The following is a 15,540-nucleotide window of genomic DNA, read 5'->3' as shown; positions in this document are numbered from 1 at the left end:
AAAGCTCTGCCAGGAAAAAAATGTAGAGTCAAAGCGGAAAACTCGCCAGAATGAGAGAATGAAAATAAATGAAAAAAAAAAAACTTCTGCTTTTGCTAAGAGACTTTCTAAGGAGTAGTTGGTCGTATACATGATACTATAAATAGTTAGCGTTCAATGCATATGTTGATCGAATTTCTGAATACCCTAATAGTATTAGAATTCGTTTTTTTTTTTTCATTTGATTGCTTTAATTTAGTATTTTGTTACTAGCAAACTTTCAAAAATTAACCTCTACAAAGGTAACTTGGTTACTGGGATGGAGTATGAAACGAGAGACACTTATTATTTTGTGTCTTGCTCACTTTTTTGTAGACTAAGCGGAAGGGTAATAAGCAAAAAAGATTGAATGATATGGAACGAGTGTGGAGAGAAGAAAATAACTCGCTTGTACCTTAATGCTTTTTTAATTGCGGTCTGATACTGAGAAAAAATGGACGTTGTATGCGGCCTCTAGTCAAGCTAATTAAATTGTCATTTATACGCAGTATTTGTAAATATGAGTTCATGCGATTTCTAACCAGTCGTTGGTTATGATGACCATGGAAGAAAATAATTTATCCTGCATGATTACCATCACTCAGAAAGAACGATAATACTTTGCCTGCTTATTTGATCAGAGCAAAACATAAGAAATTCCCAGTTTTTGAATATCCCCAACTTGATGTTCTTCCTCCATTTCTAACTATAATCTAACCTTACAAGTGAATCTCATATTAAAATATTTATTTATTAATAAAAGCAGTCATGATTTTGAACACAAAAAACATACTTTAGGTATATCATTAATTGTACCAACGGCTTGGAAATGCTCTACGCATTGACTTGACATTGGCTTCAAAAACTATAAAATTCACCATTTTAAGTGTAACAGCTACACTGTGTACATCACTTTTGAATAATGTCGATGATGATGCAGCTTTTTAAATGAAAATTGTCATGCCCTTCTAATCAGACCGATCAAAAATAAACGCTAATATCACAAACATTATCTTCGCCACAAATTAAAGATATTTAAAATTTATGATTAAATGCTTTTCTTAATAACCTTGGCCAACACATGGACGCAAGACCACATTTTTTGAACATAAATGCTAATGGTAAAAATTTACTTACCGCCTTTTTAAACAATCTTGCAGCAACTGAAAACGAAATTGAAAAAGGAATGTATTGCAGTTCAACCGCTGCCACTTAACGCATCATTTACCTTAACTGTTGATTTTTCTTATGTATACACAGCTATTACAGAATATATAGTTTCGTGTACACCAATTTTTCAAATCACTGAACAGTATCTACAAAAATTAGTTTGAGATTGTGATAAAAGAGATGCTTCACCTTGGAAATTACAATCGAGTACGGTCGTTAGATTGTAATCTGATGCGAGTTTTTGCTTCAGCAACGTCGGAAAAGATGCCGGTGATGAGCTGTGAAATGATGAGTCTTGGTTCGATGAAATTGTTTGATTAAAGGAAGGCCGTCGACGATGCTGTTTTTTTTTTGTTTATGGTAATTCAAAAATACACTTCACAAGCACAATTTTAGATTTCAATCGATGAAATATGGATCCTATTCTCAGTCGAAGAAAAATTCTACGTTCAATAGTCAAACTTAATACACAGAAGAGACAAAGTTTCACTTGTGAATAGAACATTAGGATAATGTCGCAAAAAATGCATGGTCGGTTGTTGTTATGGCTTTTTACGAAAAAGACTTTAACGCAGAGCACTTCTTGCACTGAAAAATACTATAAAGAAAGGCTGGGCTTCACTAATCGAGTGAGAAGTAAGGTATGAAGGCACCGAAAGCGGAAAAGAGAAAGATATAGTTTCCACCGAGGCATGTGCTTTTGGTAACAAGTGATCGTGTGCCTAGATCGATTTGGTCGATGCGTTTCTTCGGATGATTTTCTTCAACATCGAACTTGGGATACCTTGGCAACCCCATGCAGAAATTGTGGAACAACCGAGCACGCGTCGCTTGTCAATTCCTTTTTCGATATCGCGTGTTGAGGTGTTTATATTGCTCATGCTTACCGGGTCGACTTTCGTATAGCTTGCTGATGACGGTGCAGAGACGGAATGTGATAGAAGCAAATGTGGCAAAAAACACGATTAGGCGGGTACAAACTTGGATAGATCCCACTTCATAATGGCCCCCAGTCGTGCATATTTGGAGTGAAGAGTTCAAATCTATAATTTTGGAACTAGTGACCTCTCCCTCTTCAATCACAACTACAAGGACGTAGGACCCCGGTTTCTCTTCGTGTTTGTGCCGCAGAAACTTATGTTGTGTGAGGCTCTCGACGAACCAAAGACCAAAAAATAGTCGACGAAAAAGTTGGCAATGTGCGGATTCGGTCATACTGTTTAATAACAGTGAGCCTTTTCTGACACAACAATTGTTCTACAATTTACTTGCGGGCATTCAAAACATTTTTTTTTTATAATTTTATCTTTCTGTTTATTATTTTTCCATTCTGTGTGGATTTGGTATTTACAAATTTTATTACACTGTATTATCTCATGATCAAGTATCTTAAGATCTCATGTACTCATAACATATTTGTGTTTTAACGAGATAATTTTTTTATTTATGTCTTAGTTTTGCAAATTATCCCTTACCGATTATGGTTAAATATATTTTACGTACATCGTTATCATCATCATTTGTTGTTAATTTTTACTGTCTATTTGCTTAAAATTTTTGGGACTTGCATCATTCATTCTATCTGTATTTTCAGTAATTACACAATCCTTAATGGCTAATGTCATGAGTTTCCTCTTACGTATATTCTATTTTCATCAGTGAATTAGACTTGTAAAAATTATAAATACTCGACTCACTTTGTTTGCTTACGTATTTTCGGTATCATCTGATTTGAAGCATCTTTTCTGTTTTTTGTTTTGTTTTTAGCCTGATTTCCAAAATAGCAGGCAATTCAACAGAACAATCACAATATCTTGCCATGCTGTTTTTTTTTTAATATGCCAAGAAATACATCCTCACATGGTATGATTTCACTTTTACCAGCTTTTTTTCTCCCTAACTCATAGTCTGATAACATTATGTAGGATGTTTGTTTTTCGAAAATATTCCTAAATATTTGTCCATACTATTTATATTCTACAAGAGCCGTATACCTCATTTTCGTATATATGCGTTTGATCAATTTGATTTTACAAATTACTAGTAGCGCCTGATTGTACCAATATAGTTTTGTGTTTCCAAATCAAAGTGAAAATAGAACGGTTTTTATTGGGTTCATGACTACTTTCCTGTAAATTAACATCTATTGTACAAACGAGAAATCATTTTCTCATAGTTTCAGTATATGGGCACGTACGAATGAGTAACAACAATGAAATTCAAATAAATTATGATTGTTACTTCCTTGCGATATTTAAATAATAAATGGATGCAGAATGAAAATGAACTCCAATAATTAAATTATTCTATTGCCTTTGGTATAGTTTGTTTGGATATTATCTTTCTTCTGCTTTTCTTCGTTTGAGGTTCAAATATTTCTCGACTATGCGGTAGCTCAGAAACAAGTGGAAACAGAAATCAATAACGATGGATTATTTTTATGTGAGATAATTGAGTACAGGTTCGTGTTCGGCAAATGGTATGATTTGAGAATATGGTGTTCTAATGAAGAAATGGAACCAAAAGTGTCTCAACCATTAATTTTCTAGGTTGACAGGAAATATTTTTTGTATGAATATTCAAGCACTTTTGTACGTATATTATTAGAATATCTATTAATCTTTCCACAAATATGTATCTTTCATCTAAAATGGATAAAAGATTTGTTTTTGCATTGCACATTATTTTTTTTAATTTTCTGCTTCCTTCAATCTGTGATCAGATTTTTGAATGTTTAGATCTTGTATTTCTAAATTAACATTAGTTTTGAGGTCACATGAGTTGTTTGCTTTTTTCGTTTTACTTGCATAATAAATTAATCATCATCATCATCATCGGTATCGTTTACAGTAGACTGTTTTCTACAAAGTTGAAATTTTGATCGTAGAGTACGCTTGGTAGGTAAGACAAATAATTTTCAAAAATGGTTTGGTTTTTTTTTATAGTACTGCAATGGAAATATGCGACTATGTAGCATTGAAAAAAATCTGGTGATTTTTAGTCTCGCAACTAAAACCTGTACAGCGCCTTGATTTAACTAAACAGAGGAAAATTCATATTACAAAAGTCACTAACATCATTCATAAGCTAGCCAGAGATGAGCACAAGTATTTACGCCGGAGACTGTGGCGGTGTCATGTCGTTCTCGTCGCCCGATCCTGGTTCACCCTTTGTTTTATTTTCTTTTTTCCATTTCATTCGCCGATTCTGGAACCAGATCTTGATTTGGCGCTCCGTCAAGCACAGTGCATGGGCAATCTCGATCCTCCGCCGCCTGGTCAGATAACGATTAAAGTGAAACTCCTTTTCCAGTTCCAACGTCTGGTATCGCGTATACGTTTGACGACCACGTTTTCGTTCTGGAAGAAAATTAGAAAAAAAAAAGAAATATATTTATCAAATCTTTGCATACCTTCTATTGGAAAATAATCATGCCCCGATGAAACAGAAAATATGAACTGTTAATTAATTTAACTGGAAAATGGACAATCCAATAAACGACAAGATAGAATAGGATTTAAATATCTCATGCCTTCTGTTTCAAATTTATCGTTTGAGCATCATGCGATGTTTATTTTTTCTGCCTTCTCTGATAAAGAACTACCACGAGTAAACTTAATGTATATATTTTTATTCATATATTCAAAACAAAAAAGGGAAACGCAAAAACTTAATGAAAATTAATTGGGTGTAAAAACTCGTCCTACAAAAATGATGGCATCTATTCTTTACCTTATGCATTAAAAATAAAGTAAGGTAAGGACTGGCATCCTTGCATTGAAATAGTTTCCTAACTGAAAAACTATGGCGTAGTTCTTAAGTGTGCAGTTTCTAAATTTGTGGCGTGTTGGTTAACTGAATTATGATGAAAACCAGTTAACTGGCCTATTACGTCTATTTCCTTGAATGAATCTTTATTTCTCTATACTATTGAATGCTTCAACACACTCATGTATAGTAGACCTCGTTCAGAATGGGTTTGTAATTGCTTATTCATCATTCCAAGCGGCATTTCAAATAAAACCCTAAAAAACTGCTTTCTGAATTTCAAATCAACTATTCCCTCATTTTAGATGGCGAAGGGTAAAAGAGCACATTTTTATTCATCAGAAAATTGGCTTCAATCTAGTTGGCAACCTAAGACGAGTACAAAAAAGTTTGAGAAGGAATCCCTCATCCTGTCTCAAAGTTTTCCCCCTCTGGAGTCAGGTTCTTCTTTTTCGATTATCTACCACCGCATCCAAATCCATAGTTCGTATATTGGATACAGGGCGGTGTTCTTTTTTGTCGCTTCCCTACTGCGGAGAGTGGGATGGCTGTTCATGTTCCAGTCAGCTGTCAAATCTTTTGACATGGGTACTCAAGTCTTGCTTTTTTCATTTTCTTTTCTCCAACGGTTGTGCCTACTCTCACTCTCTCCCTAAGTTTGGGTCCTAGAGGCTTAAGTTTTCTGCTTCTTCCTGACAAGCATTCCAATTATTATTCAGCTCTGAGTTTCCATCCAGGCTATCAGAGCAGCGTGAATATTAATATAACCTTTCTAAACACCAACCCTATATCATGCATGTAAGAAAATCTATGAATTGCTAAATGTTTTGTTTTCTCACAATTCAGCTAACCCTCTAAATTAATTTATAATTTTGAATAACAATGTATCTAAAACCTCCATCATTGTCCATAAATTTCGTATGATTAGTTTGACTGGTTCCTTGACAAAAAAAATCAATGCTTTAGGTAATTAACGATCATATTTTAGGTTTATTTCAGCAACTTTGAGCTTCCGTTGTCATCCAACAGAGGAATAATTCCTTAACGAGAAACTCCAATGTATCTGACTTTCATCTCCAGATCTATGGAAAACATAGTACGCTCACATCGTCTGGTAATGTTAATAAAGTTGATTGCAATTTTTATTACGCGCAGGTACAGTATCTCAGCTATAGCTTTTGTAGGTAAACGACGTAGAGTGCTGCTGAAGAATAAATGTTCTGCCGCTTATTTATTTATAGGTATCGACCAAGCGCAGAAATTTTTGTACATACAGAACCAGATTAAATCGAGAGAATATCAGTTTTCGGTCACCTAACAGGCACTTTGTTTTATTTTGGGTGAAAGAAAAAAAGTTTTCAATAAAAATCTTATTTTAGGTAATTATTTCTGAACATTTGTCGTTCAAAATATTATTATTTATAACTATCGTGGCAAATATTGGTGGTAATTAAGGTAAAGGGAGAGATATTTGAATTTAAGTAGCTTCGTGTTGATATTTCCTACCAACTATCAAAATTATGTTTTATAGAAAAACTCTGTGCCAAAAAAGGATAATAGGGGAAATGCAGGTAATGTCGGCCTAAGTGTCCCTAATTTGGGCCCATACATAAATTCAGCAATCGACTAAATTTTCAATAGCAACCAAAAATATACATTAGTAACGTCCCAATAACGCGTTCATCTAGATAAAATTAATAAATAGCAGATTTTTAGCGATGGGCCCAATCTTAGATCCATAGGCCAACATTAGAGACATTTCCCCTATGTATCAGATAAATCAATGAAATACATTGAATCGAAAATAATTTCTCGCGCTATTTAATCATATTACTTTAATTATATTTTTTTATTCATGTACTGGAACTCCAGGATGCAAAGATAGATTAATTGATCAATCATTCCAAATCAATATATACATTTTTCTCAAATTCAAAATAAATATTATAAAAAAGATCCAAAACTCTTAAATCTTAAATTTTTTAATTGTTATCAATGATTAAATATTGTTTAATTAATTTATGCATTTGAAAATATGTCTATATGATTTATTTGTATATGCCTTTAAACAATTGATTGATTGATTTATCTTTATTAGGGAGGCTTTCAGCCTGGGGCTGGTTCGCCTCCATACTCCTTTAAACAAGTGTATAATAAACCGTTTGCAAATGTCTAAATGTTGTAAACAAAAAGTAATAGTAAGCGATACAAAAACATTGTTTAACAAGTGTTCAAGGGGAAGCTGACCGCCCTGAAATTAAAAAAAAACACTTTGAATTTCATTGCACAAAACAATGGAAAAAATATACAAATGTAAATAAATATTATTTCTCCTTAACTTAAAAAAATCTAAGCCAACATGGCAAAAGCTTGGCTTTAAAGTAATGTTCATTTAGTTCATCTTGGAATGAAAAAAAAAATAGTTTTACATTTATTTTTACCGGGAATCTAAGAAAAACTGATTTGGACTTCTGATATATTTTACAATGATTTTAGAAAAATCAAAACGTGCCAGATTTTTTTTTGTCCTGGTGATTAAAAATTATGGTTCTGAATTAACAAAAATAGTCACATAGAAGTTACTTTCACCGATTTGCGACAAATATGCTACTGGGATGATAATTTGGTGAGATGATTCTGAACGACCATGATAAAAGTTACGCACAACTTTTAAAAGTGTCCAGATTTCGAGCCTATACGGTATTAAGAAATTAAATATTCATTAATGTAGGTTAATGGCAGTTTCGTAGGGTTTATTTTAAAAGGCCATCATTTGATTAAACTAATTCATGTGAACAGGGCATTATTTGAGAGATGATGGTTAGAAGCAAGATTGAAAACACTTATTTCAGCTAAAATAATGTTTTTCGGAATAATAAAATGGTATAATGTCATGTTTTACTTGTAACTTACAAGAAGAGGTTACCAAGTATGCGTTTGAAACATAAAACCTGTTAATTTTGCTTTCTATGAGTCACAATCAGCGATTTGCTGATCGCTGAGTGAGTAAGTGAAATAAACAGGTTTAATATGTCAAACACATTCTTTGCAACCTCTTCTTGTATCTAACCAATTCAAAATATGATCATAGCATCCAATTATTTCATAATAAAAAAAAAACATTGTTTCAGCTGAAATTAGTATTTGCAACCTTGGTTAGAAGCAAATGTGTTCCAATTAAGACCTAAAAGGTCATTAAATTCAATATTGATATTAGTTCTGCTGGACTCGTGAACGAATGAACAAAATGTTTCATTGCACTGAGTGTAAGCGAACATACTTAATAAACTAAAAATCAGCTTGATCTTTTGATATTTAGACTTTAATCATTGTGCAATTTCACAATAAAATAAAAACATTGAGACTTATATTTCTGGTAGAATTTCAAAATCTAAAAAGGCGATACATTTTTGAAAAATTTCAATTATCATAAGCATTCTCTTGTTAAACATTGAATTATACCTACTCAATGTGTCTGTGGCTTATTATATCCAAATCACGAATTTAAAATTTTTGTATTCTTCATCACCTTGTTGTTTCTCAGATCGGCAAAATTTATTTGAAAATCTTTTTGTCATCGAGTTTGATAAAATGTACAAACCGGTTCAACGCAAGGACAAGCACAGCATCAAACTACACTATGGCCATCGGTTAGTTGATTAAAATATTTTCTGGTGTTCGATGCATTACGGTAAACCAATAAATGGTATTTCGTGAGCCCAATGAGTGAGCTTTAATGTATTATCCAGTAATTTCTATCCTTATCCCTCCATGGTGCCGGCTAGGGAACGAGAACCATAGTTAAAATAGGGTAATAAACCCTGGTTATAGTCCTATGCTTCTTGAAAATGGTTGGCTCCCCTACTCGGAAGGCGTGGCTTATAAACACTTGCATTCGTTTGCTGAATTTCAGTATTTTTTGCCAAGATTTGCACATCCCAGCATATTTCAATCACGACAAACAAATTTAACTGAGATTATAACAAAAGTGACGTTTCATTTCTAGAATCTTGGAAAATAATTTGCTTAATCTCAGCAAGCAAACGAATTTTTTGGCGAGATCTTTGTATATCATGTTTCCGGACACTACTCGGCTGGGCAAATATTGGAAAAAATTACCGAATTGGTCAAAACAAAACTAATAGCGAATTTGTTTTTGATTCAGTTCCTGGGTTGGTACAACCCGAACAATGAAAAGAAAATTTCTAATTAGTTTGTACAACCCAAGCATCTATTCTCCGTATTACCGGCTGGTCAAAACAGTGTCTATTCTCCATGTTAGGAATGGCTGAACACCAGGTACTTGCTGTAAAAAGTCAATAACAGAGGAAACAATGTAATAATCTTTTAAAAACCTTTGTAAATTCACCATGTTCTTTAAATGTTTAAATGTTAATGGACCTGTATTATGCTTCATTTGACGGAAGACGAAATGTTACCCACACTTGAATTTACGAACTCGAATTTAGTAGCCTTTATGCGTGATTGAAAATGGGAATTGGGCATCCGGATACATCCAACATGTATGATACCCAAAACTACAATACTTTTCTGTTGCAGTTCCAGTGAAGTAGCGACAAAGAAAAAAGTGATCAAGTTTGCAGGAAAAATTGACTCTTGAATAAGAAATAAATAAAGTATTCTCCGGTGTAACTCTAGGTGTACGATCTGGAGAAGTCAAAGTGTGTGCGTACGAGATTGAGTGCGCACCATGTATGTTACTAATGATTGTAATCAATTTTACTTTACATCTCAATTTCTTGCGACTTTTTCTGTTTGCTTGGTAGTGTGTTGTTTTGTATGGTTATTGGTTTACGATTTGAAATGTATCGATACCGGTCAACCGCTTATATGTATACTCTATATTAGCATGTTATCGATACATGTTTCAATGTGATCCTTTTCCAGAAAAAGATTAGAATTTTTGGCAAAATCTGAAAAAAAAAGTTTGCATCAATCAAAAGTAAAATCTGAGATTTTTTAAACGTCGTTAATATTATTTTCCCAGAATGTTATATCCCAACGGGAACATTACGTCTGCTTTCGACTTCCCCAACCGCGCCGGAAAGCGAACCCTCCACGTCTGTTATAATATATTGTGCCTTTACTGACTTGGCTACGGGAGGCCACGCTGTTTGTAAATATGAAATCATCGAATATGATGAGCCAAATATGTTGTATATATGGCCGTATGAACATGTACGAATTAATTTCGATTCAAAAATAACAGTTTTATGATTAATTTTAATGACAAATAAAAACATTTGCATAATTTTTCATCCGACTGTAGAGCTTCAGTTTAGCATCGGTTTTGTTTGACGGTAATGGGATGGAGAATACGATAGGAGCAGCAACTTATTGCTTCGAAAATGGGCGCGGAGGTGTGTCACGAGAGACTTGCGGCTCTGGTAAAAGTGAATATCAGGAGAAAAAGTAAACAATAAACTATCCGAACAACGACACGAACGTTCCACATTGCGACCAACTAAAGGTTTTCTGGCTTGGTAAATGGAGAATTCTATATAAAAAAATCTCTAAATAATATGATAATGTTGGAATTGAAATTAAGACATTTTTCAAACTGTCTCTTAACGTAATTTTTCATCCGTGTCTGTGTCGTGGAGCTGGTGGGAGCAAGGGAATTACCTCCATCCGTGTCCCTGTGTCTTTTCGAACGCAAGAACTGAGCTGCAGTAAACCTCCTGTGGTTCCCGTGACGATCCTCGTGGGTTCAATTCATACTATTTTCTCTTTCATTTCCATTCTTGGAATTAGGTTTATCGAAAAGTGAAAAATCATCTTCAAAAACGCTGATAAGGAAATCTCGTGTTTTTATTTTTCTACTCTTTGTCCGGTCAGATCAACATTCCATCTAGGAGAGAATTAATGATTATTATAAATTGAAATTTTATTCCTCCACCGAAAGGCGATTTAGCGATTAGGAAACGATGAATGAGTAAATATGAGAAAAAGTATTTTTGGGACTTGGTTTTAATCTCTTAATTCAATAGCACGACTAGCTGTTTAAAGTTGTTTTAAAGTTTAAATGTTGAAATTGATGGCACCTCATTTGAATGCGATTTAAAGAAAATGTAGCCTATCGATCAAAATCGTTTGGTTTTAAAGAGAAATATTTGTCTCTACAAAGTAAAAACGTGAAAGAATTTTGCTATTGTCATCATAGAATCATTTCAATCGTCAACATCCAATCGGTTTTGCAGGATAGCTGAGATTGTCTGTAAATTACCGTCAGCGTAAAGTATATCCGAAGGAAAATGCTGCATCAACAAGTGGCTCGTAATTTTGAAACAACTGGTGTTTTCCTCTCCACACACAATTTGTATTTTGACGTTTTTCCGCCGACAGTAGGAATGAGAAAATCGTTTAAGTATTATTTCAATGGAAGAACATGGAGAGCGATGGCCGCTTTTGTCGTCTGCGTACCGTTGGCAGGCTAAAATGTCAAACTCGAAGAGAAAAGATAACGATCAATAATAAATTTAACTCTCATCTTAGAGGCATTTTCAGCACTTTTCAATTACGATTGCAGCGGGAGACACAAATTATTTCAGCTAAAATTTTAAGTCTTAGCATTTCTGTGAACTTCCAATATGAAACCCATGAGCTCAAAGAATTTATTATTGAATATTTTTTCTAGCAGTTGTAATTATTCGTCATGGTTACAAATCGATTAATGCAAGAAAAGAGAAATAATTCCATGATTCAAGGCCGCAAAGTTATAGGAAACAAGATCTCTCAGTTGCGTTAAGTTTGAAAAATTGGCTTTTTTCAGTAGACACGTGGAAGGAAAAGTGTAATATTTCAAGTATTTTCTCGCTTCCATTCCATTTTCCAACTTGAGGGAAATCAAAATTTATCTTTTGTTTATCTCATCTTCCGCTTTCAACATCTTTTCCTTCAAGAAATGCGTATCCAAGCTTTAGCAGAAGTGAAAACGGAAAAGCGTGCTTAACTGTTCAACAGCTATCTTGGATGTTGTTTCCATTCATTTTAACAGTTCTTTCAGCCGTCAGTGAAAAATGTCTCTCTAAATACAGTAATTCTTTTGTTTATGCTGATGATTGATCCCTTTTCATTGTGATCCACCTCAAAGTAGTAAACATGGAAGTCAGGGAGACATGCATGGCATTTTCGCGATCTTCATGAAAGCAAACTTCTCCATAGACAAATCCTGTGTAGGATCAGAAATTTGAAGAAAGTACCTCAGTTAAAATGAATCGCGTAATCTAAATCCGTGCAAACCGACAGCACACTGTATGTTCTTTTCAACATGTTGCGAGTGTGAGTCTTGAATTCGGTAGGATTGGAAAATTACGCAGCCTAGGACAGTTTTTCTACACTTATACCGAAGTGGATCGATCTGAGATTTGTTCTGCGCTCGTTGGATTCCGTTTTTTTCTCTATTTTATGACAGTTATGTATAACCCATACGCAAAGCACTATGGCCTCATTTATCAGCATCCGAAACACAATCAAAAGATATATTTCAAGATTTTTCCTCTTGGTTGTTTGACACCTTCTTCGGCTTAGAAGGGGAAATGAGACACTCTACTTGAATGGCTGCAGGCGTCGGTATTAGTTGTACTCGGAAGGTAGGAAAATGTGTGCTAAATGAGATATATATGTACATCGATTAGTGATAGGATTGAACTTGCTCTTCTATGCTATGATACAAACTTGAGACGATTTTCCAAGACGAGACAGCTTTACCACACACATGATTGGACACACAAAGAAGGATATCTTTCACTTATCTTCAAATAAATTGGTAGGATTGGCAAGACTTCGATGCTTCAATTGCAGCGCTTCAATTATAATAACACTATGCTATCACATCACGCTGCAAAATATCGGAACGCACTGTTTAGTTGAATATCGCAAGCACTACTGCTGAGGGTTTACCTTTCGCATAATTTTATTTTTCTGCAAATGTTTTGAAGAAAATAGTAGCAAGCAAATCTAGTTAACTTTGCATACATGCAAAAATGCAAAATGTTGTAAATTACGCCATAAATTACATTGCATTCAAGTGAAAATTTCCATGTCCAGTTTCAACTGTAACAGAAGGTGACCAAAAAGATTGTGTGCCTAATTTCACAGCAATGAAGAGTTTGCGAAATCAAACCATCCGGTTATGCAAAAATCGGGTAGGTCAATAACAGTCGGCGGTCTTCCTTTTGAAAACTGTTGCAGAAAATGAACCCACCAGCACCAAAACAATCAACTTTAACTAGAGCACAATTTGCAGAACGACGACATGTTGTTAGTGAAATCCTTTTTGCCTAGGACTATAAAGGAAAGGATGTGGTGCCATAGTCTTGTCAACTTTGTTACCTACTGTTTGATACGGGTAAAGCAAGCAAAGTAGACATGTTTTTTTTTGGTTCTGGTGTATGTAGAACAGAGATAAGACACATTGATTCAACCTATCCATTTAACGGGTATATGTGTAGAAGTATGCTTCCATAAAATTTTTTTTGAATAAATCAAATTAAATTACACAGAATATAAGTATTCTCTGAGGTTCAATATTGATTTGGTTTGGGATTAACTACAGCAGTTCATGCATTCATGATGCAAATAAAATATAAATATAAAATTTACACAAGCATGTTGAATTATTTGTTTATAAGACTTCATTTTCGATAGTTGTAAATATGTTTAAACTTATTGTTTTAACCGATTAACCCTCACAAAAACCACATGAAAAATCTATTTTTGAACCCCGACTTGGAAGGCCAAGTAAATATCATATACCAATCAACTCGGCTCGCAAATTGTGTGTGTGTGTGTTTTTGTATTGTTTAGTATAGTAAGTGTGCCAGTTTATTGGGTTTTTGAATTGCGGACTGTTCGGAAAAAAGTTTACAAATCCATGGAAAAATCTAAAACGAGAACAATCATTCAGAACTTGGACATACTTAGTTCTATAAATGTAATAAAATTTGTCGATGTCATTGATTCCTTACGGATAACGGTACGTCTTATCTAGCGGCAAAAACGTCAAATACAACAGGGAAAAAATCTACAACTGAGTTATTAAAGAAAGAGAAAGCCACTGAAGAGAATAGAACCTTTTGACATTTTTATCTAGATTTGTGTTACTTTCCTATTGATGGCATTCCACTTGCGCTCGTCTCTACACGGATGATAAGATCGACTCAAAACTGAGTTGAATTCGACTCAATATTGCAAAAAGATTATAACAAAAATAGAGAGCTGTCTCACTCAGTCTATTAGTATACTGATTAAAAATATGATCCTTTTTACTAATATCCAACAAGTTTTTCCTGGAACGTGTACACTCCGACGATGATTTCTGTAACACTGCGTTGCGCAGTTACTGACATGCGTCAGTATTTCGTCATAGCGCTTTGGACCAAGGATGGGACCTTGTGGAATACCTGATGTGATCCTTAACATTCTCTGTCCCATGTTTGATGCGGTGTAGGACCATTAGGCCGAATATCATTAGGTCGAACGTCATAAAGCCGAAGCCATAAAGGCCGTAGTTCGAAAAGTAAAAGATAAAATAATGTATAACACTCTGGAACTTCGAAAATGTTTCAATATCTCTGTGTGAGAAGGGACATACATAAATGAATTCATGAAATGCTTTTTAAAATCTTAATCTAGAAAAAAATTTCAAAGATTCAGGTCCTTTGAGAAAATATCAAAATCACACATTAAAAGAATTAAAATTATGAGAATATTTTTTTTTTCATAATTCTTAGCCTATGAACAATTTTAACAATCAAGCTCTAAGGTAATCAAACTTTTACCAATTTTGAAGATTTACAATTTGGAATCCAAGATTCTGAACATTAGAAGAATGTGAAGATCATAGGCAGTGCTGTAAATTTTCATATCATTTGATTGAAGACGAACCAATACAACCATTCAATCAATTACCTATGTGTAAACGAATTCTCACATCACCATAATTTGAAGAGCCCCTTTCTCATTCGAAGCTCATTGTCACTGTCAATTGAGTCACTCACTATCATCTGATATACGACAGTGGAGTATGGAATAACCCCAGCAAAATGGTCCCGAACAGACAAGTCGACCCGATGTCGGATCAATGTAAGGCTAATTTAAGGTCGATGTTGACCCAATGTCGTGTTGTTGTCGGGTTAATTTTGGGTATATGTTGGGTCAATATCGGGTCAACATCGGGTTGTGGTTTGGAAGATGTCAGGTTGGTGTCGGGTTGGCTTATCTTTTTCGCCGGAATGTCGACCAGAGCTCCGTTTATGTGTAGGTTACACTCAATTGAATGATATATAGCGTTTCTCAAATGAGAATGATCCATGCCTTCGTCAAATGACTAAAGGTCGGCGCACAATAGATACGTTTTCAGGTTTTTTGACAGTTAGCCCATGCATTATCTGTCAAAAAACCCGAAAACGTATCTATTGTGCGCCGGCTTTAAGCAACTGATATCACCCATTCGAAGGAGGTCCCCTTTGATAGCGAATAGCTACGGTTTTTTCAAGTGTCCAGCAAGCACATAGGTCTATAGAATCCCTGTGAGGCTTTCCTGGTTTCGGTAGCATTACT

General features: G+C 34.4%; 1 protein-coding gene across 4 annotated transcripts in view; it reads right to left on the bottom strand.

The window, feature by feature from the left end:
- Positions 1-2,503: 2,503 nt before the first annotated feature.
- The window catches only part of Antp (Antennapedia), a 118,216-nt gene continuing 105,179 nt past the window's right edge, over positions 2,504-15,540 (bottom strand). For all 4 annotated transcript variants that reach the window (XM_065237387.1, XM_065237390.1, XM_065237389.1 and 1 more), the window contains one exon: positions 2,504-4,547. In XM_065237387.1, the coding sequence (XP_065093459.1) occupies positions 4,300-4,547 (248 nt within the window). In that variant the 3' untranslated portion in view covers positions 2,504-4,299. The remainder of the gene's footprint in view (positions 4,548-15,540) is intronic.

Source organism: Ochlerotatus camptorhynchus, unplaced genomic scaffold (assembly GCF_037179485.1).
Source record: "Ochlerotatus camptorhynchus isolate MF236.1 unplaced genomic scaffold, CSIRO-AGI_Acam_v1.1 ptg000614l, whole genome shotgun sequence".
Lineage (NCBI taxonomy): Eukaryota > Metazoa > Arthropoda > Insecta > Diptera > Culicidae > Ochlerotatus > Ochlerotatus camptorhynchus.
This window is presented reverse-complemented; position numbering and strand designations above follow the sequence as displayed.